This window comes from Bemisia tabaci, chromosome 1 (assembly GCF_918797505.1).
Source record: "Bemisia tabaci chromosome 1, PGI_BMITA_v3".
Lineage (NCBI taxonomy): Eukaryota > Metazoa > Arthropoda > Insecta > Hemiptera > Aleyrodidae > Bemisia > Bemisia tabaci.
Window position 1 is genome coordinate 47,596,824 of NC_092793.1, and position 27,416 is coordinate 47,624,239.

At 37.4% G+C, this 27,416-nt stretch overlaps 1 protein-coding gene across 3 annotated transcripts; it reads left to right on the plus strand.

The window, feature by feature from the left end:
• Nucleotides 1–2,831: 2,831 nt before the first annotated feature.
• Nucleotides 2,832–26,690, plus strand: Prp8 (pre-mRNA processing factor 8). Of its 3 annotated transcripts, none has more exons than XM_019054074.2 (25): nucleotides 2,832–2,960; nucleotides 3,733–3,967; nucleotides 4,600–4,768; nucleotides 5,729–5,893; nucleotides 6,656–6,871; nucleotides 7,218–7,430; nucleotides 8,260–8,385; nucleotides 9,766–9,871; nucleotides 10,122–10,269; nucleotides 11,173–11,553; nucleotides 12,336–12,562; nucleotides 13,045–13,578; nucleotides 13,976–14,180; nucleotides 14,388–14,666; nucleotides 15,398–15,824; nucleotides 16,418–16,715; nucleotides 17,111–17,489; nucleotides 18,249–18,610; nucleotides 19,393–20,192; nucleotides 20,686–20,990; nucleotides 21,667–22,157; nucleotides 22,827–23,261; nucleotides 24,190–24,393; nucleotides 25,016–25,140; nucleotides 25,582–26,690. In XM_019054074.2, exons 2-25 carry the CDS (start codon nucleotides 3,760–3,762, stop codon nucleotides 25,889–25,891), a joined length of 7,113 nt encoding a protein of 2,370 aa, XP_018909619.1. In that variant the 5' UTR covers nucleotides 2,832–2,960; nucleotides 3,733–3,759; the 3' UTR covers nucleotides 25,892–26,690. The 3 variants fall into 3 exon arrangements, with proteins under 3 accessions (XP_018909619.1, XP_018909621.1, XP_072158176.1); XM_019054076.2 differs by having other exon boundaries at nucleotides 2,844–2,960; nucleotides 3,738–3,967; XM_072302075.1 differs by lacking the exon at nucleotides 2,832–2,960 and adding an exon at nucleotides 3,025–3,044.
• Nucleotides 26,691–27,416: the final 726 nt, after the last annotated feature.

Here is a 27,416-nt window from a genome sequence, read left to right on the forward strand (position 1 = left end):
TGGTTTTCTTCTTAATTTGTTCATAAATCATTTTCTGTATTTGCTCTCTGTTTGAAACAATGCACAATACATCCCATCAAACACAATTTTTCGGAAAGTGGATGGTTATTTTGATGGTTGATAATTATTCTAGTCCCCCCCCCCCCCCCCCAAAGTCAGGAAATTTTGCCAGAATGTGTCAGAGAGAGTCAAAGAAGATGTCGTAAATTTTATCTATAGCTTTCAATGGAGGATTTAAACAAGGAGGAGGATTTGTTTTTGTCTCACATGAAAGTGCTCGATGAATTTTTTTTACATTATATTTTACAATTTTTTCTATGTCATAAGAAAATGGTAAAACAGGTTTAAATATTAGGAAATTTCTCTGCCTCGTAATCTACATGGCGGTATTTTCTATGAAAGCATACATTTTTTTAGTAGTTTGATCATTCTGGCATAACTCCTTCAATAATTGAGGTGATGCACGGTTCGTTTGAGTAAAAGTTATATGAAATTTTCTATCAAAGTTATATAAATTTTCTATCACTCAAAAAGTCTTTTCGGATTCGAAAAGTAGAGTGAAAATGGAGTCTTTCTAGCTAAAAATGAAAATAGGTCGTTCGAGCTCCTGGAAAAATATATCGTTTTTTACATTTTTTAGGGCTTATAAGAGGCTGATACGAAAATTGACTCAAAATTACTCAATGTTTCTGTTTTAATTTCTAAACTAAGATAGCTATTAAAATGATCTTGGTTTCATTTTAAAGCTGGTGTAATTTGCCGTCGATTGAGCGGTCTGCAAGCTAATTTTGTCAAAAATTGACAAAGTTATGATAACTTGAATAAAGGGTATCCAAAATAAGCTTACTTGTTTTCCTTACCAAGTAAGGCTCTATTTTTTTTCTTTTTTCCCCTTCAAGACTAAAAACTTTAGAGTCAATCTGTAAAAATTACAGCATTTGTAGTACTCTCAGGTCTGTAACGAGCGTCAGATTTTTAAATTTGACCCATTGGTTCCGGAGAAAATCAATTTTTGGTCGTTTCTGTTCCGTTCTGCTTACAATCAGCTATTGACATACGGCGCAAGACGCGCCACTGACGAGGAGACCAAGTACAGAAAATCAATTTTATCCACTTTAACAATTGATCAAATTTAACATGTAAAGCTCGTTACAAAGTTTAAAATACGATAAAGAACATTTTACTCTTTGCGTTTTTTCCCTAAGCCCCCATTTTTTGGAGTTATGGGGCATTTTCGGGACAATTTTCAATTCGATGCTGTAAGTGGCCAAATTATTCGCATTTCAAAATCTAAAAGTCTCCTGAGAGGAGAGGTCAATACTTTCTTTTGATGTGCCATATGCGCCCTGCTGATCGCAAATTTTGGGGGCCACGACCTCAAATCACGCAAATCACGCAAAAGGCGTAAATCACGCAAAACATAAAGTTTACAAAGGTTTACGATTGTGCAATAGCCATCAAATCAGATTGGATTTTTTTCATAAAAAATAAATTCTTGAAACTTAACGCTAAACAGGACCGGATGAAGGGGGTGGCCACATGGGCCGCGGCCCATGGCGGCAAATCTATAGGGGGCGACAAATTTTGCAATTTTTTTAAATGTAGGTATAAAAAAAATTCGGATTTAGAAAAAAAAATTACAAACGAGAAAAGGCGACAAAATCTCTAATTTTCTGAGATGATAGTAATTTCTACTTTTGTCATCTTTCAGTGATACAAGAGACAGCACCTTTAATTAGTCGAGTTAAGAGAGAAACCAAACACGCAATTTGGCCTGGAACTGCGCAACTTACCTTGAGAGAAATGATGACGAGGACTTGAGATGAAAAGGAGAAGCCCTCGGCACGGTAATCGGCATGTGACACATATTAGCGCCTGCAAGACTGCACGAATACTTCAAGCATTGCATCAAACACAGCGCGGTCACTGCGGACAGCGTGAAACGGATAGCGCCTACAAGAATGCATGAATACCTCACGCATTGCGGCAAACACAGTGCGATCAGCGTGAGACGCATAGCGCCTACAAGACTGCGTGAATACATCACGCATTGCGTCAAACACAGTGCGGCCTGCGAGGCGCGGCTGCGGAAGTTAAAATCATTAATCCACATTTATGTTTGTTCTTTCATAATTTTTTCGTTCATTTCTTATGAATGGAAGGCCTTGTCCACACAGAGATAGGTTTACGAAACTTAACTTTCGCGCAAAGTTCCGTGAACTTTTGCTAGTAGTGTTGACAGGACTTTCCCAAAAAATGTGTTCAACACCAGTAAAAGCGTCTCATGCACCCCTCCCCCGCTGGCACGTTCATTTGATGGTTTTCATCGATGTTTCAAAACGAATGAGAAGGGGGCGGCAAAATACTAGCGGTGACTAGCGGCCCATATGGGCGGCAAGTAGGTAAATCCGGCCCTGACGCTAAATACCTCTCGAAATTTCAGGAAATTATGAAAGTTGAAATATATTACAAAGTGCGATTCGATAATGGATTTTCACCTTTAGGTTTGAAAAAGTATTAAAATTCAGTTAATTTTTCACATGTAGTCATGCATATGGGTAATGGGTGCATGTTTATGCCTCTCACTTTCATGCAAAAAGAAATCTTTCTTTTCACTTTCTGTGTTTTCTGCGACTTGCACACTTTCGTCTTTGAAAAAAATCTAATACTTCACAGCATAATGAGATTTCTTTTAATTATTCCCAGAAATTGCAAATCTTTTATATTTTTTTCTTTTATAATCAAACCGGCACCAAAATCTGCTTAAAATCATATTTCGCGCTCGTAATTTGATGGCAACCGTTCAACCGTTGGCCATAAATGTTGAGCGATGCAAATCGTCAGTTTCGAGCATCCAAATTCACGCCGTACGCCGTCGTCTTCGATGTTCCGTGAAATTAAGTACTTTTAAGTTCGTAATGTGATTCTGTTTATTATATAATAATGATAATTTTGAGTTGGTGAGTTTTTACTTTTTATCTGAATGAGATGCGTTCCTTTTGTAAGTAGAAATCGGGAACTGTTCACACCGTGCGGTAGGTTAGGTACGAAGGCCTCCCCAAGCTTACACTATCTCTAACTACATTTACATGTGAATTGTGCAAAATTATTTCACCAAGGTTTTATCTAACATGTTTTCATTCTCTACTAGCTCAACCTTCAACATCTACATGCCCAGTTAGGTCCCATTTCTTATTTGTACCCAACGTCACTTGTTGGAACATCCTGCTTCTTTACGACTGTCACTGTTTCCTTAGTCCATTGTTTTTCCTCAATCATCCTCCCCTGCAAATACATTTAATGCCGTCATTTTTATTACTAAGTTACTTTTATTACTTTGCTGATCCAATACAAAAATCCGTTACTTTCTGAGCTCGTTGTCGTTTCTAATTCAGGTGCTATGTTGACTTCTATCTTTAGTGCAAGGGTTTACCTTAATTGCATGAACCTTCTTAAAACAATTTCCGTGTAAGCTGGATTTCAAAGAATATGAAAGCTTTCAGTTAATTTTCTCTCTCTCTGATGCAATTTTCATCGGAAGTATTTGAAGTGTTCGTAAGCTACAGATATGCTGATAACGAATGTCAGCATCCAGGGGTTAGTAAACAATGTCATCTCTTTGGAGCCGCTAGAGCAAAGTGCTGCACTGCTCATCGGATGAGCATTCAGACTTCTAGCTGGAACCATGCTCTGAGTTCTATCTGTACTTAACTTATTCTTCATTTGTTTCAGAGAAGAGTGTGAAGTTGCTGTTTGACAATGGCGATACCACCTTACATGCTGCCCCCTGGGTGGGCATCTGTTATGGTGCAGCAGCAGCAAATGCATGCTGCTGCAGTCCATGCGCAGATGCAAGCAGCACAGCAGCAACAGTTACAGCAACAACAGCAGCAGCAACATGTTCTGCCGTTCCCTACGCAGCCTAAACTCCCAGAAGCTTTAAGCGAGGAGAAGCTTCAAGAAAAAGGTAACGATTAAGTCTTAAATGATTTCAACTATTGAGAAATTCTTTACTAGTCCAAGTGAACAATTCGAGCACCAAACCGCAATCTGTTCGTTAAAAATTTTATAAAATTACTTGAGAAAATTAAAAAGCGGTTAACAGTTATTCATGTACAATATACTGGAAAGTAATCACTGTAGCAGCGGTGATTACATGGTCAGTTTTCAATGTGTTTCTTTAAATTTATTTAAATACTCTCCTTTCTAAGTTCAGAATGATCTATTTCATTGTTTGAGTATTATCCTCTCTACTCCTATAAAATCATTTTTAAGACGCCCAAAGTACGGGGTGAGAAAAGAGAGTAAGACGATCCCAAGAAGGAATCTAAATTCAGAATAAGGAGGAAGTCAATAAGAATATTGTTTGGTGGGGAATTTTTATTGGAAACATTGTTTTGTTATTCAATTAAAATTATTTGCTCATTATCTGCCAACGGGCGATTTCAACAATTTCGCTGGCCGCGAAGCGGCCTTCACATTTGGGGGCTTCACATTAATTGATATTTCAGGAGTATCATCCACTTACACAAAAGTTTCAGTTCATCATTTGGTCTCATACCCTCTTCCAACCTAACCCAAGCTTTTTTAAATTTTCAGCACAAAAATGGCAGCAGCTTCAATCCAAAAGATTTGCTGAAAAAAGAAAGTTTGGGTATGTGGATGCACAAAAAGAAGAAATGCCCCCAGAACATATAAGAAAAATCATTCGTGATCATGGAGATATGAGTAGTAGAAAGTACAGACATGACAAGCGAGTCTACCTTGGGTAAGTTTCCAAGTAGCATTTTAGTAGTTTTCATTGCCATATTTTCTCAGGGTCTAACGAATCTGTTGGAAATATCGTGGATTTCTTATGGTATTCAGATAATGAATCGGCCCAATTCCTCACTTTTTAACAAGGCGAAATGAAGCGAGCAACTACTAGAACTCCAGAGTAGGAATGTAGTATCAAGCAAGACTGAAGGAAAATCATAGCTTTTGGCCTATCTCAAGTTACTGAAGTTTATGAATAATAAATGTTTGCATCGATATTAAAATTGCTTATTTTTGCTATATTGAGATAAAAGCTATGTGATCTCTTATGTTCTTAATCAACCGCTGGAACAATCGCGTATTTTTCGCGATATTGTGGTGCTAATCAAGTAATTGATCATTTTTTTACATATTCTCAGGAAAAATAGGGCATTATTGCGTAGCTCTCTCATTTTTTCTTTTTCTTAAATATCACTGAAAAAATAGTTCATTTTCAGCAACTGATGCACAAACGGCTTGAGGTGAATTTTTAAATTTTTTTTCTTTACATCTATTATTGGTTTTAAGAATCAAGTCAAAATCGTGGAAAACTGTTGATGAGGAACTCCGGATTGTTGAAAATATTGGTTTCAGGCTCAAAGATGCAGAAAGGGTGGCCTTCCCATTTCAAAAACACTTTTTTATTTTTCAGAGTGATCACCATCATTTTAATCCAGTTCTCATGCCCAAGTGAAATAATGTCCTTATCTCCAGATCCTTTCTTGTGGTCTTCACTTTTTCAAAATCACTATTTGCAGACTTCGCAGTTTAGCAGGACGCTAGAGCTAGGCAACTGCCAGTTGTATGGTCGAGATTTTTTTGTATCTCTGATTGATTGAACTATGATGATGATGAAATGTTCTTCATATCTTTAGGTGTATTCCTGTTGTTCCAAAACTCTTCTCTTACTTTAATTCCCCCTGATTTTTTGCAGTGCTTTGAAATACATGCCTCACGCTGTTATGAAGCTATTAGAAAATATGCCAATGCCATGGGAACAGATTCGTGATGTAAAAGTTCTGTACCATATAACTGGTGCCATAACGTTTGTCAATGAAATACCGTGGGTTGTTGAACCTATCTATATTGCGCAGTGGGGGTAAGGAATTCGCTTCACTCTTTTCTATTTGTAGCGTTTTATCTATAATATGGAATTAATTATTCTCTCTCATAATTAATCTTGTACATACAAGGGTTGTTCAGAAAGTAAGATTACCAACCCAAGACTAAACTAAGATGAACAGAGAAAATCTTTAAAATACGTCAATAAGCCATTACTATTAGCTTTCTGGACCTAACTTGAGGTAGTGGGTCCAGAAAACCCCACTTTTTTAGAGTTCTATTGATCAAAATTAAAATTTCTGCAAGGCATCAGAAAGCCTAGAGTAGTGGTTTCTTACCGCTTTTCACAGGTTTTAACTATCGATATCAGTTTAGGAGTTATGAAAAAGGTGAACTCACTCTCCGGACGACCCTCGTCCCTTCACAATGAATCATATAGACATTAATAAGTTAATTAGAATTTAGAACTTATTCGTTTGAGCCTAACTGATACGCCAAGCATAGAAACAAATAAAATGAATTTATTTTAGTTTTATGTACAAATCCTCTTTTGCCATTGCAATATCTCGTGTTCATTGCGATTCATTGAATCGTACTATAAAATCATGCAGATAGGCTTCAAATTCAGGCAACAGAGGTGGCGAGCGAAAGTGAATGTAAATCAATGCAGTCTCTTGAGCTGGTTGTCAGTTCCTTTTTCAAAATGACTCCTTAGCTTCCTCGCCCATAATCAAAACAACTTAAACTGTAGGGAATTATACATATATATTTCCATGCTGATTTTTCATTTTCATTTCAGAACGATGTGGATTATGATGAGGAGAGAAAAACGTGATAGGCGACATTTCAAGAGAATGAGGTTCCCTCCATTTGATGATGAAGAACCTCCCCTAGATTACGCCGATAATGTCTTGGATGTTGAACCCTTAGAAGCTATCCAGATCGAACTGGATCCGGATGAAGATGGCCCAGTCCACAAATGGTTTTACGACCATAAGCCTCTAATCGGAACCAAGTAATTTGATAATTTTTATAAATTGTATTTTATAATTCCATTTCATAGAGTATTTACAATTTCAAAATTCCTCAGATCTAACATTTTCACGAAATATCTAATCAACCTTTTTTTTATTTATGAACAAATCAACAATTCATTTTAAATCTCATACTCATTCTCTTTTTTGTTTGGATCATGTGTAATACATACATGTTTAAAATCCTCCTAAGACATCAAGTTTTTCAAGTTGCCTTGCTGTTCAAAAAATAGCTGTATATTAATTATCGGTCGTATGACCAAAACTCACCTGTTACTGAATCCATATTTTCAACGTTAAGTTTTGAACATCATTTATTCTTCACAGACACATCAATGGTTCAACTTATCGGAAGTGGAACTTGACATTGCCCCAACTAGCAACCCTGTATAGACTTGCCAATCAGCTCCTAACAGACTTGGTTGACGAAAATTACTTCTACCTATTCGATTCGAAGTCATTTTTCACAGCCAAAGCTTTGAACATGGCAATACCTGGTGGACCTAAATTTGAACCGTTAATCAAGGATGCAAATCCTGCGTAAGTGTGCTTTTGGTTTCTTATGTATTTTTGTTATCATACCTTAGTTTTACTAACCCTTATACCCTCTATATAGCGTCCTTTTTTGACAATGAAACTGCAAAAATGCAGATCTCAGTTACGATTTTTCGAAATCGGTGCTCTCGTTTTATTTTTGAAGAAAATACGAAACCAACATCATGGCTTGAAATTTTGACAGAGTATTCTTCTCATTGAGAAGGAAAATCACCAAAGTTTTCAAGAAATAATGTTTCGAGGTTTTCTATGTAGGAAACAAAGTATAACAAGAAAACCGTGACACTGTAAACTGAGATATGCATTTCTACAGTTCCATCATTGATTTGCTCCTAATTTTATTTGAATAATTAGGCATGAACAAATTTCCTCATAGAAATCTTATAATCTGAGAATATAACTTTCAGGACACGATTTTAACCCTTCACTGTGCCTACTTTGTTGTTGTTCTACCGTTTACGTTTTTTATTGAAGTCCATCTTGTGATGCATTCGTTACAATATCCCACAATTGAAGTATTCAGTTCCTCCATTATTTTTGGCTGCATTTTGCGACAGATTCGTCACACAACGCAGCATAAGATTCAGCAAGCAAAATCAGTTTTTTTTTTTTTTTTAAATTCTCTCTCACTTAAGAAGTTGACTATGCTCATTTGTTTTTCTCAAGGAGCCTCATTTTGTGATCTTAGATGAAATATTGAAAGAAAGCATGGAGCTAAAAGTGAAAAGGTCAAGCAGTCATCATGGGTGAAATAATGGTCTCTTTCTATTGTCATTAGCTGTAATTTTTTTCAAGTATTCTTTTGTTTTTCTAGGGATGAAGATTGGAATGAATTCAACGACATCAACAAAATTATCATCCGGCAACCAATCCGTACTGAATACAGAATAGCATTTCCTTATCTGTATAACAATCTCCCTCATTATGTCCATTTATCTTGGTGAGTTCCATATTAACTAATCATTACTGTTTTCTTTCTTTATTAATAGTCTGATATCTCTGATACTTTAAAATATTTAAAATTGCATTGCCAAACTGCTATTCTGTCAGAGAGTGCTGATTCAAATGCAGTATGATGGTTTTTTTTTGCAGAACAAATCTGATCCAATTGACCGAAAATTAGTGTATAACCTAAATTAGTCCTAGGGTGTCTGGAAAACAGAGAATTTTATCCGGTCAGGGAACTCAGGGAATTTTATGAAAAAGATTAGGAATTTGAAACATTTTGAAACTTTTAATCTGAAAAGCATCAGTGCTATCCACTTAATCATATTGATTCCCAGTCTCATTCTGGGTTCAAGAAAAGGTTAAGAAAGTTGAAGGTTTACACTCTGTCATTTGCAGTGAAATCAAAGGCAAACATTGTTCATTTTCAGTTCCATGCATGCTAATTGTTGATGTGAAAAGTCAGTGAATTTTTATCATTTTTCTGAGGATAACCTTGAAAAGTCAGGGAATTTTTTTTTCATTTATGTCACTTGTGTGTGTATTACATGAAATGTTTTGAAGTTGAAAACTTTTCAGGGGCACAAGTGGTACAAGAATCTATTGATTTGATATTGGTTGACTTTTGAAAACTCTCAAAGTTAAATGCTACCGATCAATTACAGTTTTTAAAGTGAACTCAGTAAGCCTTTGCTTTGGACAAAATCATAGAGAAAATGCAGTGGGTAGCACAATCGGAGAAATGCATATATCTATGCCACTGTGTATTGTATCTCGTGAAAACTGTTGCCGAGTTGGGTCATGTATGGCATAAAGCAGTATCTAAACCCTCCCGTAGACTCTTATTGGCTGATAGGTGGATGGTGGATGTATATCTCTTTGTCACTATTTAATCCAATGGTGGCTCCCGTGCCACCATCTTCTGTATTTTCTCGATGAGCCAAATTGGCTCAAAAATCATCCAAGGGTCGAGTAAATTTGTAGCAGCCTATTTTCTGCTTTTGTATTCTTTTAATTTTCATCAATGTGCTTAGAACTGAAGTATAATGGCAGTAGAATTCCCAAACCATGCATCTCGTAAGCAATGTTTAAAAATCTCCACTCCTATTTTATTTTTTAAAGGAGATCAAATCAGCATTATTCCCTTTCCATCAATCAACATCATGGCTTTTCTTGAATTTGCTTGGCACAGAGAAGAAAAAATCACGGAATCTTTTAAGAATTAAAGCTAAGTAGCTCTCCAATTAAAAATGAAAGTATTTCAGGAAGTCTGCAACGTTGCAAACCAAGTACGTCACTTTGGAGTTTCACTGTTGATATACTATGTCAGTCCCTTACCATTGGGTGATGAATAATAAATTGTTTATCTTTTCAGGTATCATGCTCCAAATGTAGTCTACATCAAAACTGAGGACCCTGATTTACCAGCTTTTTACTTTGACCCCTTGATCAATCCAATTGCTCATAGGCATTCTGTCAAGGTACTTTTTCTCTTTTAAACATTCATAATTTGTCAAACATTTCTCTCATACGATTAACTTACTTTCATATATTATACTTTTTACGACATCAAAATTGCCGGAAAACAACAAAATTTTGTTAATTCTTTGAAAGAAGTTGCGAGTTTTCACTTTTGGTGGAAGGACTTTTTTCTCTGATTTTCCATGTAACTTCTCCAATTGATTTTAAAGCCATCTTTGTTATTAAATTGTAAAATTCTTGTCTAATTAGGTGGTAGAACCTCTGCCAGATGATGAGGAAGAATTTGAGCTCCCTGAAGAATTCCAACCCTTTTTGCAAGAGACTCCATTGTACACAGATAACACAGCCAATGGAATCGCTTTGTTATGGGCCCCAAGGCCTTTCAACACTCGTTCTGGTGAGTTTCAGACATCTTTTTAAAATATTAGCATCATTAATTTGGCACATTCCATCCATGCTAATCTATGGATGAGCCTGATCAACTTATTTTATTAGACCTTCAAATCGCATAATGTAACTTTCATTGTCATTTCACCAGTTAGTAAAGCCAGGTGTCTAACAGCAGGAGAGGTTAGGTAAAGTGATAGAGACAAAATCAGTCAGGGAGAAAAAACGGGGAGTTGAAAGATTCATGAACTCCAGTGCAAGATGGTGATTTTTTGCATGACTTTGTGGTGCTTTGATGCTAAACCAGGCCGAGTTCTCTCCTGATCTGTAGTGAACTCTTCCCCTCAGAGATTGGAGCCTCTACCAATCTGTACAGGTACTTTACGTTGAGCCATGTTTATTTTTGTGTCACAGTAAGACCACAATTTATCGGATCGCAATTTAATGGATTTCGCAATTTAACGGATCAATTTTGTAGTCCGTTCAAGGACTTCAAGGTAATTTGAATCAGCAGATTCCGTGATCTATCGGATCAATTCGTCAGTCCTGTGAAATGCGATAAATCGAGTTCTTACTGTACTCTGCGTTTGGTAAAAAAGTCAGGAAAGCTAAGGAAACAGAAAATTTGGAAAGTTAAAGAGAAGAGAAAGTAATTTTTGCTAAATACCCTGTACTAGATGAGCATTATGGAAAGGGCTTGCATCAACAAGCTCTTCATCACTTGTTCTGCACACACTGGCTGAAATCTTGAAACATTTTCTTTGATTATCCTACAGTTTCTGCCGAAAATTGTTCCCCATTTGACCCTGAACTTGCTTTAACTTGCCATTTTGATATCTCTTTTGCATTTATTTAGATGTGATTTTATACTGTATGTTTTTCTAAGACAGTGGTAATTTTTTCTTCTGTATAGGACGTTGCAGGAGAGCCATCGATGTTCCTTTGGTGAAAAGTTGGTACAGAGAGCACTGTCCTCCTGGCCAGCCGGTGAAAGTTCGTGTCAGCTATCAGAAGCTGTTGAAATACTTTGTCCTTAACGCTTTGAAACACCGTCCCCCTAAACCTCAGAAGAAAAGGTATCTTTTCCGATCCTTTAAAGCCACAAAGTTCTTCCAAACAACATCGTTGGACTGGGTTGAAGCAGGGCTCCAGGTTTGCCGGCAAGGATACAATATGCTGAATTTGTTGATTCACCGGAAGAATCTAAATTACTTGCATCTGGATTACAACTTCAATTTGAAACCTGTCAAAACGCTTACTACCAAAGAGCGTAAAAAGTCCCGTTTCGGAAATGGTGAGTTACAATTTAGTTTAAAAATAAAATGCCAAAGAATGGTCTCTGAGTCAGAACCCCAAATTAACCCCTCATTAAAAACCTTTTATGAGGAGTAGATTTAGTTCTCTAAACATAGATACTGCTCAATACAATATTTTCCAAGTGTATTAGGATTCAAGTTCCTTTCTGTGCTGAATGACAGGCTTAGATCCTGTTCCTAAAGTGTCATCAAAATTCATAAAAAATTGAATGAAAGCTTATGTTTTGACTCAAATAATTTAAAGACAGGTTTTTTCTTAAAAACTTACCATGGAGAAGGTACAAAAATTGCTCTATCAAGCGATCCCAATCTTGGGTTGTGAGGAAATTTTCAAAAGCACTTCTTCCCCCTCCTGCTTTTTCGCTCATCCTCTCAGGAAATTGAACATTATCAAATGGCATGAATTACGCCAGATTGCAAGAGTTAGAGGTCATGTTGGAACTTCTTATATCCTAGCAAAATTTTTTTTAAAATCTGAAATCACATGAAAAATACATAAAAAGTTCAAGTAAAATTCAAAAAAAGTGACTACCCATCTTGTTGATGTCTGCACAAAGGTATCTATAGATTGCCTTTTTCACAAAGGGTTTTGAAACTTAATTTGTTCTAATTTTTTCTTCGTTCCAATGACGAGTTGAAACTAATTCGAATGCAAGTGCTGTTAGAAATCCTGATTTTCTCTCTAATCCTGCAGTCGTAACATGGCTCAGCTAAATCATTTTCATCCAGCGCTCACAGAAGGCTCTGTTTGCTCTTTCAGCTTTCCATCTGTGTCGAGAAATCTTGCGTCTGACCAAGTTGATAATTGACTCGCATGTCCAGTACCGGCTGAATAACGTTGATGCATTCCAGTTGGCTGATGGTTTGCAGTATGTCTTTGCCCATGTGGGTCAGCTAACGGGTATGTACAGGTACAAGTACAAACTAATGAGGCAGATTCGGATGTGCAAGGACTTGAAACACTTAATCTACTACAGATTCAACACGGTAATTTTCCATGTCTATCTTCTTCTATGTTTGTATATGAACCTAATTTTTTTAACATTGCTTGAAGTAAGAAATAATCAAAACGCTTGCGTGGCAGTCTAATAAATCAAAGTTTTTGAAGAAGGTTCAAATTTCTTAGCAGAAAAATGGAAAAGTTACCCGCTCTGTTAGAGATCCATTTTCCCGTTTTTTATTCCTCAATGTTAAAACGATGGACTTCTGCTGGTTTTTTCAGAGAAGATATATTCCTCAGTGAGAGTCTAAAAATGCCATGAATACTCATATTTTTTTTTTTTTAAAAAAAAACTGGACTTGTACCCTTTTTGCATGTCTCGCAATCAGTTCAGTCACATGGTTCAAGCAGCATTGAGTATTGCTTGATTTTATAAAAAATTCCAAAGGCCTTGAAAGAGCTTGATTTTTTTGAAGGTGCTTAAGAACACAATTTGAGTTTAAAAGACCTGTCTTTGTAATTTTCACAGGGTCCAGTTGGCAAGGGACCAGGTTGCGGTATTTGGGCTCCTGGTTGGCGTGTCTGGCTATTCTTCATGCGAGGAATCACACCACTACTAGAACGATGGCTTGGAAACCTTCTGTCAAGGCAATTCGAAGGACGTCACTCAAAAGGAGTCGCTAAGACAGTGACGAAGCAGCGAGTTGAGAGTCATTTTGATCTTGAACTGCGAGCCTCTGTGATGCATGACATTGTCGACATGATGCCTGAAGGAATAAAACAGAACAAAGCACGAACCATCCTCCAGCATTTGTCTGAAGCGTGGCGGTGTTGGAAAGCCAATATACCGTGGAAAGTTCCAGGACTGCCGACCCCTATCGAAAATATGATCCTGCGTTACGTGAAAATGAAGGCGGATTGGTGGACAAACACAGCTCACTACAACCGTGAACGTATTCGACGTGGTGCAACTGTGGACAAAACGGTCTGCAAGAAGAATTTGGGACGTCTTACTCGATTGTACTTGAAAGCTGAACAAGAGAGACAGCATAACTACCTGAAGGTACGTCATCCTTTGCTTTTCTGAATTCTGATCTTTTTCATGTTTTACAAGAATTACAGACTTGGTCTCATTGTCAGTTGTTTTGGGACAATCCTTGTAACAATTCATAGTGATAGCAAGAGTTTCCTCCCAACTATCAGTGCTCTGTTAGAGAGGCTCTGTTAAAAATGACAATAAGAGTCTTACTAATAGCTGCCGGATTTTTAGAGCTGGTGAACATTATCTGTTACTAAGGTGCATCTTTGTGACAGTGACCTCAAAGACACAAATGTAAGGCAGAAATGACAGAATGATTATAAGATAAGAATATTTACCTTTGAAATCTAACGCCCAAATCAAGTATCTTCATTTTGGATTCTCGTATTCTAATGCCATGTTTTGTTCTCCAAAAATTTAGGATGGACCCTACATTTCACCAGAAGAAGCTGTTGCAATCTACACAACAACTGTGCACTGGTTAGAATCACGGCGCTTCGCTCCAATCCCGTTCCCGCCTCTCTCATACAAGCATGACACGAAACTTCTAATTTTAGCTCTCGAGAGGCTCAAAGAAGCATACAGTGTCAAATCACGCTTGAACCAAAGCCAACGAGAAGAATTAGGTAAGATAGCAAATTATTATAAGTATCTGTTTTCTTGTGAACAAAAATGCTTTTCCTGGAAAATTTGCCCTTGTGCACAAAGGCTCCTTGGTTACATGCCTGAATAATTTTCTCTTCCTGGCGATAAAATTCTACCACAATCAGCGTATATTTTCTCTTTTTAGTGCGTCTGAACTTTTAATAATTAATATTCATTGTTTTTTGCAGGTTTGATTGAGCAAGCATACGACAACCCTCACGAAGCACTGTCTCGTATCAAGCGTCATTTGCTGACGCAGAGAGCCTTCAAAGAGGTCGGGATCGAGTTCATGGATCTGTACAGCCATCTTGTACCAGTATACGATGTGGAGCCATTGGAAAAAATCACGGATGCGTATCTTGACCAATACCTGTGGTATGAAGCGGACAAGCGGCGATTGTTCCCACCATGGGTCAAGCCTGGAGATACAGAACCCCCTCCACTTCTAGTCTATAAATGGTGTCAAGGTTTGTATATTTGCATCGTTTCCAGTTGAACAGTATGCAAGCCCTGCTAGGATTTTTTTCTGAAAAAAATCTTATAATTCCGATTTATCTTACTGTGAAAACAATTACATTTGTGTGTTACTTGTTTCGCTGCAAATAGTTTACAAAGTCACACAATCTCAGCAGCATTGCAAGTCTTATGCGCCCTTGTTCCAAGGAACTCCTCAATTGTTAGTCTCAAATTTTTTTTATTTTAAGAACATTAAAGTCCCCTAGAATTTCATGTCTGTTGATGTTTCTCAACACTTAACAAGTGACAAACTAGCTTGCTGAACTATAAATCATTGTTCAATACCAAAGCCTCGTCCACACAAGTGCAGTCTGAACGAATTCGCTCCATAAACTATGGTTTTGCGGCATAAGTTATAGCTGAGCAATAATAAGTTCTGGAAACAAGTTATCCCGAAAGTTCTGCAAACCGCGCTTCTGTGGACAAGGCCTAATTAATCACCTGAATGGTCAGAGAAAAATAAAGAAAAAGGTAAGAAAAGAGTAAAAAATGTTCCCTCTGAACCCGATTATACACCTTGTTCTACATATTCCTGCCATCATGTTTGTTGTTATAGTGCCTTTGCATTAGATTAAATATCGTAAACTGAAAATTTTCAGGCTCTCAATACTTGCTATTCTTATTGTAAGATTATTTTGATTCAAGTTAGAAGTAAGATAATATTGTTTTATTTATTTTTCAGGCATCAACAACCTACACGATGTCTGGGACGTTAGTGAGGGTGAATGTAACGTCCTGCTGGAATCAAAGTTCGAGAAGATCTATGAGAAAATTGATTTAACCGTGTTGAATCGACTTTTGCGTCTGATTGTCGACCACAACATTGCTGATTACATGACAGCCAAGAACAACGTCGTCATCAACTACAAAGACATGAACCACACTAACTCCTATGGTATCATACGTGGGCTTCAGTTTGCATCATTTATCGTCCAGTACTATGGGCTTGTCCTTGATCTCCTAGTTCTAGGTCTGCAGCGAGCCTCTGAGATGGCTGGCCCGCCACAAATGCCCAACGATTTCCTCACATTCCAGGATGTCCAAACGGAAGCGGCCCATCCTATAAGGCTGTATTGTCGCTATGTTGAAAAAGTCCACATATTCTTAAGGTGAGCCCAAACAGTTTTATGATTCTTCTCTGATCAAATGCTTTTGTGTAAAATTAGAATGTTTTCTTTATTAACAGACTAGCACTTTTTTTAAAGATCACATCTCTTGCTGTAAAAATAAGATTCAGTTTTAAAATTTCAATAAAACTAGTATCACAGTAAGACCTCAAGTTATCAGACTTTACGGGACTGATGTATTGATCTGTTAAATAGCAGAATCCGTTAATTCAAATTAGATTGAAGCCCTTGAAGGGAATGAAAGATTGATCCGTCAAATCGATATCAATCCGATAAATTGAGGTCTTACTATAGTAGCGTCATGAGATCTGTGCATTTGTTGAATGCGAAAATCAGTTCCCTAAAAAATTGTGATCAGTATGCTCAAGTGGGTTTTTCTATTTTTTCCTTGGTAAATGAAGCTCTGCTTACTAACTCTCAGTAACACTCAAATAGAAACAGAATGCTTGGCATTGGCGTGTAACATCTTAAAAGTTCCTGTGAAGGAAGTAGGGTAATTGAGTCAGATAGCTAGTTTTGAATTTGATCTCTGATCGAAAATTTGCATTCACAGAATTATTCTGCCCCTTTTTTAGATTCACAGCAGAAGAAGCACGAGACCTAATTCAACGCTACCTGACAGAGCATCCGGATCCAAACAATGAGAACATCGTTGGCTATAACAACAAGAAATGCTGGCCTCGTGACGCTCGCATGCGTCTGATGAAGCATGATGTTAATTTGGGTCGAGCCGTGTTCTGGGACATCAAGAACCGTCTGCCTCGCTCTACCACCACTATTCAATGGGAAAACAGTTTTGTTAGCGTCTACTCGAAAGATAATCCCAATCTCCTCTTCAACATGAGTGGTTTCGAATGCAGGATTCTGCCAAAGGTAATATTTTAAAGACCGTCCTTAAATTAACTCTCGCCTCTTGGCAGAGGAGGGGTCTGAGCTTGCTTAGCAGGTATGCCATTGGGGGATGGGAAGAGAGGGAGAAGATCCAAAATGATGAATATTTTTCAAACATGTGTACCTTTTTATGACAAAGAAATTAAAGGAAGATCCAAAATTAAAAAAAGAGGGGATGAGAAATAACCTAATTAAAATGTTCATAAAGAAAAAATACATGTTACTACAGAGATTGGCCGGATACTCGCAATCTGTATGAACTAGAAAGTTCAATGTGATCTTCTCCGCACATACTTTTTTGTATTCTGTGGCTGAAGCACAGTTTGGATTTAATTAATTTGGTCAATAATGTGATCTTTTTTCTTGCATTCCCTCAGTGTCGGACAACGCATGATGAATTTACTCACCGTGATGGCGTCTGGAATCTGCAGAATGAAATTACAAAAGAGCGTACTGCCCAATGTTTCTTGCGTGTAGACGATGAATCCCTACAGCGATTCCACAATCGAGTGCGTCAAATTCTCATGGCTTCTGGTTCAACAACATTCACGAAGATCGTGAACAAGTGGAACACAGCACTAATTGGGCTCATGACCTATTTCCGTGAAGCTGTGGTCAATACCCAAGAGCTCCTCGACTTGCTTGTCAAATGTGAAAACAAGATCCAGACACGTATCAAAATTGGTCTCAACTCCAAAATGCCCTCAAGATTCCCGCCAGTTGTTTTCTACACCCCTAAAGAACTTGGTGGTTTAGGTATGCACTTAGTCCTTGTATCAATATTGACTTCAATTTTAATTGATCTCCGAAGACTTGTTTTTTCAGTTGGTCGGTTTTCCAGTCTTGTTGTCTTGCTATTGTTTGTGCATATTTTACATTCACCATCATAAATAGGAAAGGAATCATTTTTAAAATATAATTAGTTTGGTTTGGACACTGTGTACAAGTCAATTAGCACTCCCAAAAACACTGAAAGCTAAAGCTCTAGTAATATATGTATTAAACATATTGCAGCTTTTTCACAGAAAAAAGTATTCATTTAGCAGAAAATCTATGAATCAATTGTAAATTAACATTTTTCATCATTCCTGACTGAATGCAAAATGTCAGTTAACAAGTAAGCTCATAAGTTATTTTTGATTTGAAAGATGATAGTCCCGTAAACTATAGTCAATGTCTAGTATTGTCCAATAGATCACAGTTATTCTGCAATTTGTTGGAGACCTGTGCCAGACATTGGAAAGGCTGTATAATTGAAATCATACGAAAAATGTCGGAATTCATGGTAAAAGAAGAGCTGGATGAAGCTGTGAACTGAGTGCAGAACAACTGAAATTCTGACTTAGTGTCTCAAAAATCTTTGTGTGTGAGATATTTTTATAAAAAATTCCATCAATGATTTTTAAGGAGTCCATTCTAAGAAGTCCTTCCACCTTGTTTTCTACAGGAAGAAAGGTGCTCACAGTTTTTGCTGAATCTTCATCTCCCTCTCACCAAAGTTTTTATTAATTGCAGGTATGTTATCAATGGGTCACGTCTTGATTCCCCAGTCAGACTTGCGTTGGTCAAAACAAACCGATGTTGGCATCACCCACTTCCGATCAGGTATGAGCCACGACGAAGATCAGCTCATCCCCAATTTGTACAGATACATTCAACCATGGGAGTCGGAATTTATTGATTCTCAGCGCGTCTGGGCTGAATATGCCCTGAAAAGACAAGAAGCAAATGCCCAGAACAGACGTTTGACACTGGAAGATCTCGAAGACAGTTGGGACCGTGGTATCCCAAGAATCAACACCCTTTTCCAGAAGGACCGACACACCTTGGCCTATGATAAAGGATGGAGGATTAGGACCGAATTCAAACAGTACCAGGTACCCAACATATATATTTTTCAATCTCACTCACTTACCTCTACACCTTTAAAGTAACCGTCAATGCTGCCAAATTTTATTCAAGCTTGGTCTAATAATTTCTTGGCATTTAGGGCATGAAAACCCTGAAGAATTATGGGATTCATAAGGGAATAAAAAATCCCACAGGAAATAATGAAATTCATTAAAGAAGCAGAAATTAAAAGTTTTAAGTTCCATCTTCTCCTCCATCGAAGCCTTTTATTTCCTGAATTTGGTGATCCTTATCAGCTTGCGCCAAAGAATCAGCCAGAAGATGAATGAAGAAATCAGCACAGAGCAATCAGGCTCACTGTACCGACTCAATAATGAATCATGATAAAATCACAGCATCTGCAAATCGATGACTTATGTCAAGAATTACTTATCTTTGATGCAAAACATAGAGAGTTGGTAACACTACAGTGCTGGTACGTATTTTTCGACCTCAGCCACCAAAATTTAGCAGGAAACGTAAACGTGTTGTGCCAAACTAGAATTATCAGGAGTTGTTCACTGCTCTTGCCTCATACAGCACAAATATTCTAGGATGTGTTGATGGGTTAAGGTGTGGCTATGGGTTGAAGAATTCCCAACACTCAAATCCTGTTTCTCAACAACTGCCAGTTTGAAATAATAAGCATTAAATTGTGAATGTGGCAACAAGAGTGAAGTGAGAATCATTGTTACCAGTATAATTGAAATATTCTGTATTTAGTATTTTAAATTTCTTTAGTTAACCATTTGTTTTGTTTCATTCACAGGTTCTAAAACAAAATCCATTCTGGTGGACCCATCAGCGGCATGACGGCAAATTATGGAACTTGAACAACTATCGGACAGACATGATCCAGGCCTTGGGAGGTGTTGAAGGTATTCTAGAGCACACACTCTTCAAAGGAACCTACTTCCCAACCTGGGAAGGTCTGTTCTGGGAGAAAGCCTCAGGTTTCGAGGAATCCATGAAGTACAAAAAGCTGACCAACGCCCAGCGATCTGGTTTGAATCAAATCCCGAACCGTCGATTCACACTTTGGTGGTCACCAACCATCAACCGTGCTAATGTCTATGTTGGTTTCCAAGTCCAGCTTGATTTGACTGGTATTTTCATGCACGGCAAGATTCCAACGCTCAAGATTTCCCTGATTCAGATTTTCCGAGCCCATTTGTGGCAGAAGGTCCACGAGTCAATCGTAATGGATTTGTGTCAAGTGTTCGATCAAGAGCTAGATGCCCTAGAGATTGAAACAGTCCAAAAAGAGACGATTCATCCCCGTAAATCGTACAAAATGAATTCATCATGTGCGGATATTTTGTTGTTTGCTGCATACAAGTGGAATGTCTCTCGACCGTCATTACTTGCCGACTCCAAGGATGTTATGGATAACACAACCACACAGAAATATTGGATCGATGTCCAGTTACGATGGGGAGACTACGATTCTCATGATATTGAGCGTTATGCCCGCGCCAAGTTTTTGGATTACACAACTGATAACATGTCTATCTATCCATCACCAACTGGAGTTCTCATTGCGATCGACCTAGCATATAATTTGCACAGGTAATTACATTTATTACTAAGTGTGTTTTTGTTATTCATCAGTCAACAGCCTAAATCATTTTGCATTTGCTTTCAATTCTTAAGTCTCAACAGGGTTGGAAGTACAATTCTTTCGGCTAGATTTTCAAGCATCCTAATTACTTGGTCTCTAAACTCCAATTGTTAGCAAAGTATTAATTAGTGGCTGTCAGGTCCTGAATGGTCATACTTGTGAAGGATGGATAAGTCTAAAATTTCGTTCTGGTACTGATTTTTGCACTTTTAGTTCTCTGGTTTCGATAGCTCTTTTTCCAGTCAAGAAGGTAATTTGTGAGCTTTCTTTCCATCTTCCCTTTGGTTCAAAGAGAGATTAAAGTCATGTGATTATTTTGCCTTAAAAACATCACAATCCTAGTTACTGTATCAAGTTTTTTTTTTTTAAAAATTTTGTGAGAATGGATTTTTTTTTTAAACACACAATATAGTCAATGAAACATTTCTCTTCTTTTTTCAGTGCCTATGGTAACTGGTACCCTGGATGCAAGCCCCTGATTCAGCAAGCCATGGCTAAAATAATGAAAGCAAACCCTGCATTGTATGTGTTACGTGAACGTATCCGCAAAGCACTCCAGCTTTATTCCTCAGAGCCAACAGAGCCTTATTTGTCCTCACAAAACTATGGAGAACTCTTCTCAAATCAGATCATCTGGTTTGTAGATGACACAAATGTGTATCGAGTCACTATTCACAAAACGTTTGAAGGAAATTTAACGACAAAACCGATTAATGGAGCTATCTTCATTTTCAACCCTCGCACAGGTAAAAATCAAGGACAAAAGGTTACTCAAAACTACAGAAATCATGATGACTTTAGTCATAAATTATTTTCAATTTAGACGTAGTAATTTACTAACCTCTCAAAAGATAAATGATAATTTTTCTCTGTTTTCTCTTCGACTTTCAGGTTTCTTGCATATCATCCCTAATTGAGCTGAAATGTGCTATTAATAAAATTTTAATGGTCATTGCAATGAATTTTTTCATCATATTTGCAATCAAATTGAAAAATAAATTGTCGCTGCTTTTGTTTTTATTCTATTTTTATCGTTCTGATGATAGTGCATTACCATACTGCAGCGGAATAAAATTGCACTGTCCATGTTGATCACCCGATAAATATAGCCCAACTGTGCATTTTACTGTAAGTGACAAAGGATTCTCCAGATATTCTTGATTGTAGAGGTTGCCAGTGCATTTATAATTCAATGAAAAGTTGTGTGTGACACATTTTAGGGTGAATTATGCCATGATTTTCTTTGCGTTGTTTATGTTCTTGAAATACGTTGAGCTCCATTTTTCCTGTCTTTTAAAAGATCATTAATTCTTCTAATGCCTTTCAACATGATTTTCCCTGAGCCTCTCACAGAGATTTAAAGCTTTGACATAATTTCTATTGATTCCATCTAACACCTAGCCTGAAATTAAAATTTTTCAGGTCAGTTGTTTTTGAAGATCATTCACACATCTGTCTGGGCTGGCCAGAAACGTTTGGGACAATTGGCAAAATGGAAAACAGCAGAAGAAGTGGCTGCCTTGATTCGTTCTCTACCTGTTGAAGAGCAACCCAAACAGATCATCGTAACCCGTAAAGGAATGTTGGATCCATTGGAAGTGCACTTGCTTGATTTCCCTAACATCGTAATCAAAGGATCGGAACTACAGTTGCCGTTCCAGGCTTGCCTTAAGGTCGAGAAGTTTGGTGACCTCATTCTCAAGGCCACCGAGCCGCAAATGGTGCTGTTTAATTTGTATGACGATTGGCTCAAGACAATCTCGTCGTACACTGCATTCTCAAGGCTGATCTTAATTCTGAGAGCACTGCATGTCAACACAGAGCGAACTAAGGTTATCTTGAAACCCGACAAAACTACGATCACCGAGCCGCATCATATCTGGCCAACGTTGAACGACGATGAATGGATCAAGGTACGTTTTTACGTTTTAAAGGTTCTTTTTTCATTATCATATTGGGTAGGAAAAGATGATCTATGTAATTGTTGCGTTATAATTTCAGACTGAGTTTTATGTCCATGCTGTTGCAGTCTTGAAAACTACAGTACAAAGAGTTAAGGAAGGACAAAATTGTTCTTTATTTTCTTTGCTCTATTAGCCACCTAAGTTCTAAGTAATTTTTCACAATAAAATAAACAAATTAAGCCTGGAAATATTAATTTCCAACTGCATATGAATGTTTCATTGTGAAGTCGTGTATCTCGTTGTACCCAATAAGGTCACAACAGGCGAGTGTTTCAGATCAGGAAGTTAGGGGCACTCTCATGGATGTTGTGTAAAATTTGAGGATGCTTGAAAGAATTCTGCATTCTAGTACTGAGGTGAAAAAAAGAGCCTTAGAGTTTTTCTTCTCAAAGTATACTTTGAATCCAATTTTATTAGTATATTAAACCTTCTAATCTGAAAAATGATTCAATTGATGAGTTATCTCAATGTACGTTTTTAGCCCTCACAGAACTATAGTCTACATATTCGGATTAGCCAAAAAATTTTCTATTATTTTTAAGTAAGAGACAAATTATCAATTCTTCATCTCAAGAAATATCTTTTGAAATCTTTCATAATTCTTCTTTCCCTTTTCAGGTGGAAGTCCAATTGAAAGACCTAATTCTGGCCGACTACGGTAAGAAAAACAACGTAAATGTTGCCTCTTTGACGCAGTCTGAGATTCGTGACATCATTTTGGGTATGGAAATCTCAGCACCATCCGCTCAACGACAGCAGATTGCCGAGATTGAAAAGCAGACCAAAGAACAGTCTCAGCTCACAGCTACAACGACTAGGACTGTCAACAAACATGGAGATGAGATCATCACGTCAACGACATCGAACTACGAGACACAGACATTCAGTTCCAAAACTGAATGGAGAGTCAGAGCCATATCAGCTACGAATTTGCATCTGCGTACGAACCACATCTACGTGTCCTCAGATGACATCAAGGAAACTGGCTACACGTACATCCTCCCCAAGAATATTTTGAAGAAGTTCGTCACAATATCGGATCTTCGAGCACAGGTTTGTTTAAAAATTGTAATTCCATGTCGGAAGAATTTAAGTGGGTACCGGTGCAGTTACATGCCAAAATTTTCTTTGCTCGCAACTTCAGTCTAATTGAATGGTTGCTGCGAGGATTTTTGCCTTTCTCTCACTGCCATTTAGAGAGCAAGGTAACAGGCATGATTTTTTTTTTGTTTTGGTCATCCTTTTTCCCATCCAGACAAAGTCTTCTTCATTGATGATTTCTGTATGGTTAAAAATCCAAAAAGACAGGTTTCTTATCGAATTTTAGCAAAGTCGGCTCATGTGTTTTTTCTCCACGATTTTTTTTAACTTAGAATTTAGTGAGTAGGTACTCAACTTATCATTGGATCTGGTGTGGAGCAAGTCAATTAAGTTGATTTTCTAGTCACAAACTGGACAAAGGTTAAATCAAGAGTTGCAGGAAGTTCTTAGCCTTGCCATTTTTCAAACTAGCCTTCTCAATTTTAAAAACAGTCTTTTTTTATCAGAATTATCAGTGCCATTACCTTGTTTTTGTTCTTTATTCATAAATTGCCTCGATTTTGCGATAAAAACGCGAATTTCTTTGCTATTTTGCAACAGCACATGCAAATTTTATCGTCATATTCGTAAAATTAAGTGTTTCTGAAGTTCCTGTAGCTGGCCTTCTCAATGTACACAGCCAACCCATTTTTTCACATCAGCGGCCATGCTATCGTGATTAGGAATTTTCTGCACCCTTGGGTTGAAGAAAAGGAAAAAAATGGACTGTAATTCCGCTTTCTGAAATTTCAGTGTGATAAATAATCGCCCAAATCAATTCATCGCAGAAAAATCTCTCTGGGTTGATAATGCAGACTCATATTTCTGTGATTTAGTAGCTAAACGAACTATCACTTTTTCATTTTTTATAAGGTTGACCCCCTTTAATTTTTTATTTCAGATTGCTGGTTATTTGTATGGTGTGAGTCCTCCTGACAACCCACAGGTCAAAGAGATCCGATGTATCGTCATGCCTCCTCAGTGGGGAACACATCAAACTGTGCATCTTCCAAATCAACTACCATCGCATCAGTATCTGAAAGAAATGGAGCCACTTGGATGGATTCACACTCAGCCCAACGAGTTGCCTCAACTTTCACCGCAGGTTTGTTTCACAGCTTTTGTATTTCTTTTGTCCCTTCAAAGATCTCTGGCTATGCTGTGTCTTTTCTGTTCTGTGAATTCTCAATTCCAAATCAACAGAATATCGCTGAAAAAGTTCAGATCTATCCATTTTGGTTCCAGTGTTTCAAAATTTCCACTCTTTACTTATTCGAGAAAGAAAAGAAGACAATTTAGTCGCTTGAAGTTTTCAATTTTCGTACCGAGAGCAAATTTTTAAGAAATTACAGTGACAGGCTCCCCAATCACAAAACATTCGAATGTCCTTGCCAATAAGATTTTGGCACTTTTGGAGTGAGACAAAAGATCCCCTATCTTGGATCTTGTATTCACTTTAAATGTCAAACTGAAGACAATTAACGGAAGAGCACAATGACGCAAACAGAGGTACGTCGTTTCAGAGTCTAATTGTTGATACATTGATGCTATTGAGTTGTGGTAAAGGAAAGTAAATTATAACATAAGGCTCTGTTATTCTAACAAGAAGTTAGTCTACACTTCGGCAAGACAGTTTCAGAGTGCAATTCCAAGCCTATTGCCAGTAGTGATCGGCCGTCTGTTCAACGTTATGAAAATATTTTGATAAAATTTATTTTTGTTTTCAGGACATCACAACCCACGCTAAAGTAATGGCTGACAATGCATCTTGGGATGGAGAGAAAACCGTCGTCATGACGTGCAGTTTCACACCCGGGTCTTGCTCGTTAACGGCTTATAAATTGACGCCAAGGTAATTTTGTCATCTTGTGTTCTTCTACAGCTTTGTTTATTTCTTGTCATAGATCGGTTAGAAAAGAGCCAGCTGCGCTAGTTAAATCCTATCAGCTAGGAGTGAACTTGAACTGTAGCAGAACTTGTTTTAGCAGTTGTATACTTTTTCTTGTCACACATAGTAGGCAGATTTGCGCATGGCAGAAGAATCACCGGCTGTCAATCCTTGGTCACTATTACTATTAAAGTAGCAGTGCTTCATCTCAACTTACTAATGAACATAAAAGTATCTCAAGTTCTTTCAAAACTACTCTTTGTACTTTAAATGATGCTACTAATCTTAAGATTTTATTTGAAGAGCAAGTATGGAAAATATTACTGAAATGGAAGTATAAGGCTCTTAACGGCATCATCGTATGACGATGACTTTATTGATTTCTGATTTCTCTTCTGTTTGCAGTGGTTTTGAATGGGGTCGACAAAACACAGACAAAGGCAACAATCCTAAAGGGTACCTTCCGAGTCATTATGAGAAAGTCCAGATGCTGTTGTCTGATCGATTCCTTGGATTTTTCATGGTACCAGCTCAAGGATCGTGGAACTATAATTTCATGGGAGTGAGACATGAACCTGGAATGAAGTACGAATTGCAGTTAGCCAATCCCAAAGAATTTTACCATGAAGTTCACCGCCCGGCGCATTTCCTCAACTTCTCATCATTAGAGGATGGTGATGGGGTTGGAGCTGACCGCGAAGACATGTTTGCCTAAATAATGTATTGGTCAGACTTCAAGCTTCAGCACTTCAAGGTATTTTCTTTAACTCGCTCATGTGTAAATATTATCTATAGCAATGAATCAGCGAATTCAACTTGCGGAAGTAGCATTTACTGCCTACTTACATTTGGCTGCTTTATCAGTCTAGTGTCAAAGCTGTTTTTGTACTTATTTTAAAATAATACTTTGTAAATATCAGTTTTAAGAATAGTACACGTTTTAAAAACTAAGTGTTCCCGAAAGGAGACTCATTCTCTCACCTGATCAATCGTAAAGTTCTAGGAGAATTTTAATAATAGTAGACAATATGTTGTTGCTATAATGATCAACAAAATTGTGCCTGGAGCAATTTTTTGATCCTTTATGCCCACATGATGGAAAATCACCGTCCCATCAAGCACATGAACCCCTATACTGATTATAATTTGTATCTATCTTGTATAAACAACTTCGGAGTTCTAAACTGTGTATCCTTGCTCTAAGATTTACATGAAATTTCCCTTCGAGCACAGGTAGCTTAATAATCCTCAACACTGGAAATTCTTTCACAACTTGCGCATCTGACTGTATCATGTAAATATTTTTAAATGTATGCTTTTCTCTCCATCAATATTGATTTTGACTTTTCACTCTAGTGTTGGATTAATTAGCGTTGACATCATGCAAGACATCAGCCACTGAACTACACTAAACTTTTAAACTTTAAGGAATCACTCACTTGTACATATTTTGTTATACTGTCCAGTTGCCCTATTTTTCCAGTCAGAATAAATTGATTTTTTTTTTCAATTGATTTGGATTCTTTTTCTTCTTTTTTATTTTCATTAGTAACACAGATCTCGATTTCCCTAGTTTCCCCTTGAGTCAGTATGTCTGTAGACTGATTTTGTGGTTATGTCGCATGAAACATGACCAGTTTTTGCTGCTCTCAAAATGTGCAACAAAGAGTTTGATATCAAAACAGTCCATTTATTTTTGGGTGGAACCATTTGATGGCTTTGAACTAATGATGAACTTGAGGTGATTTGTCAAGCTTTCTGACGCAGTCGAACTAGCATGCGATAAATCGCATTGATTAGGTAAAAAATCTTGGCAGATTTTGAATTTTTAACCATAAAAAGGCCGATAACCCCTGTGCATGAGCCTAAAGAATCATTCTAAACCAAAAAATTGGTAAAATATAGGAAAACGAAAGTAGGATCCTGTTATGAAATAAACCTTGCATTTGATACAGAAATCGATAACTGTCGAATGCAAGGTTTTTTCCGAACAGGATTCTGCTTTCATTTTCCCACATTATGCCAATGTTTTAGTTAAAAACGATTCTTTACGTTTATGTGCAGGGGTGAATTTCCTTTCTTTGGCCAAAATTCAAAACCTGCCAAGATTTTTGACCCAATGAATGCGATGTATCGCATGCCAGTTTGCTCATGTTAGAGAGCTTGATGAATCACCTTAATGTCAACCTATCAAAGTTTCATCAAAATTTACTTGGAGCCATCAAGGTACAGTGAGGAGA

Bases quoted from the DNA above. Each gene is read 5' to 3' on its own strand.
- Prp8 (XM_019054074.2), top strand. From the start codon at position 3,760: ATGGCGATACCACCTTACATGCTGCCCCCTGGGTGGGCATCTGTTATG. The intron at 3,968-4,599 runs GTAACGATTAAG...TTAAATTTTCAG, and splicing joins GGAGAAGCTTCAAGAAAAAG to CACAAAAATGGCAGCAGCTT. The intron at 5,894-6,655 runs GTAAGGAATTCG...TTTTCATTTCAG, and splicing joins ATCTATATTGCGCAGTGGGG to AACGATGTGGATTATGATGA.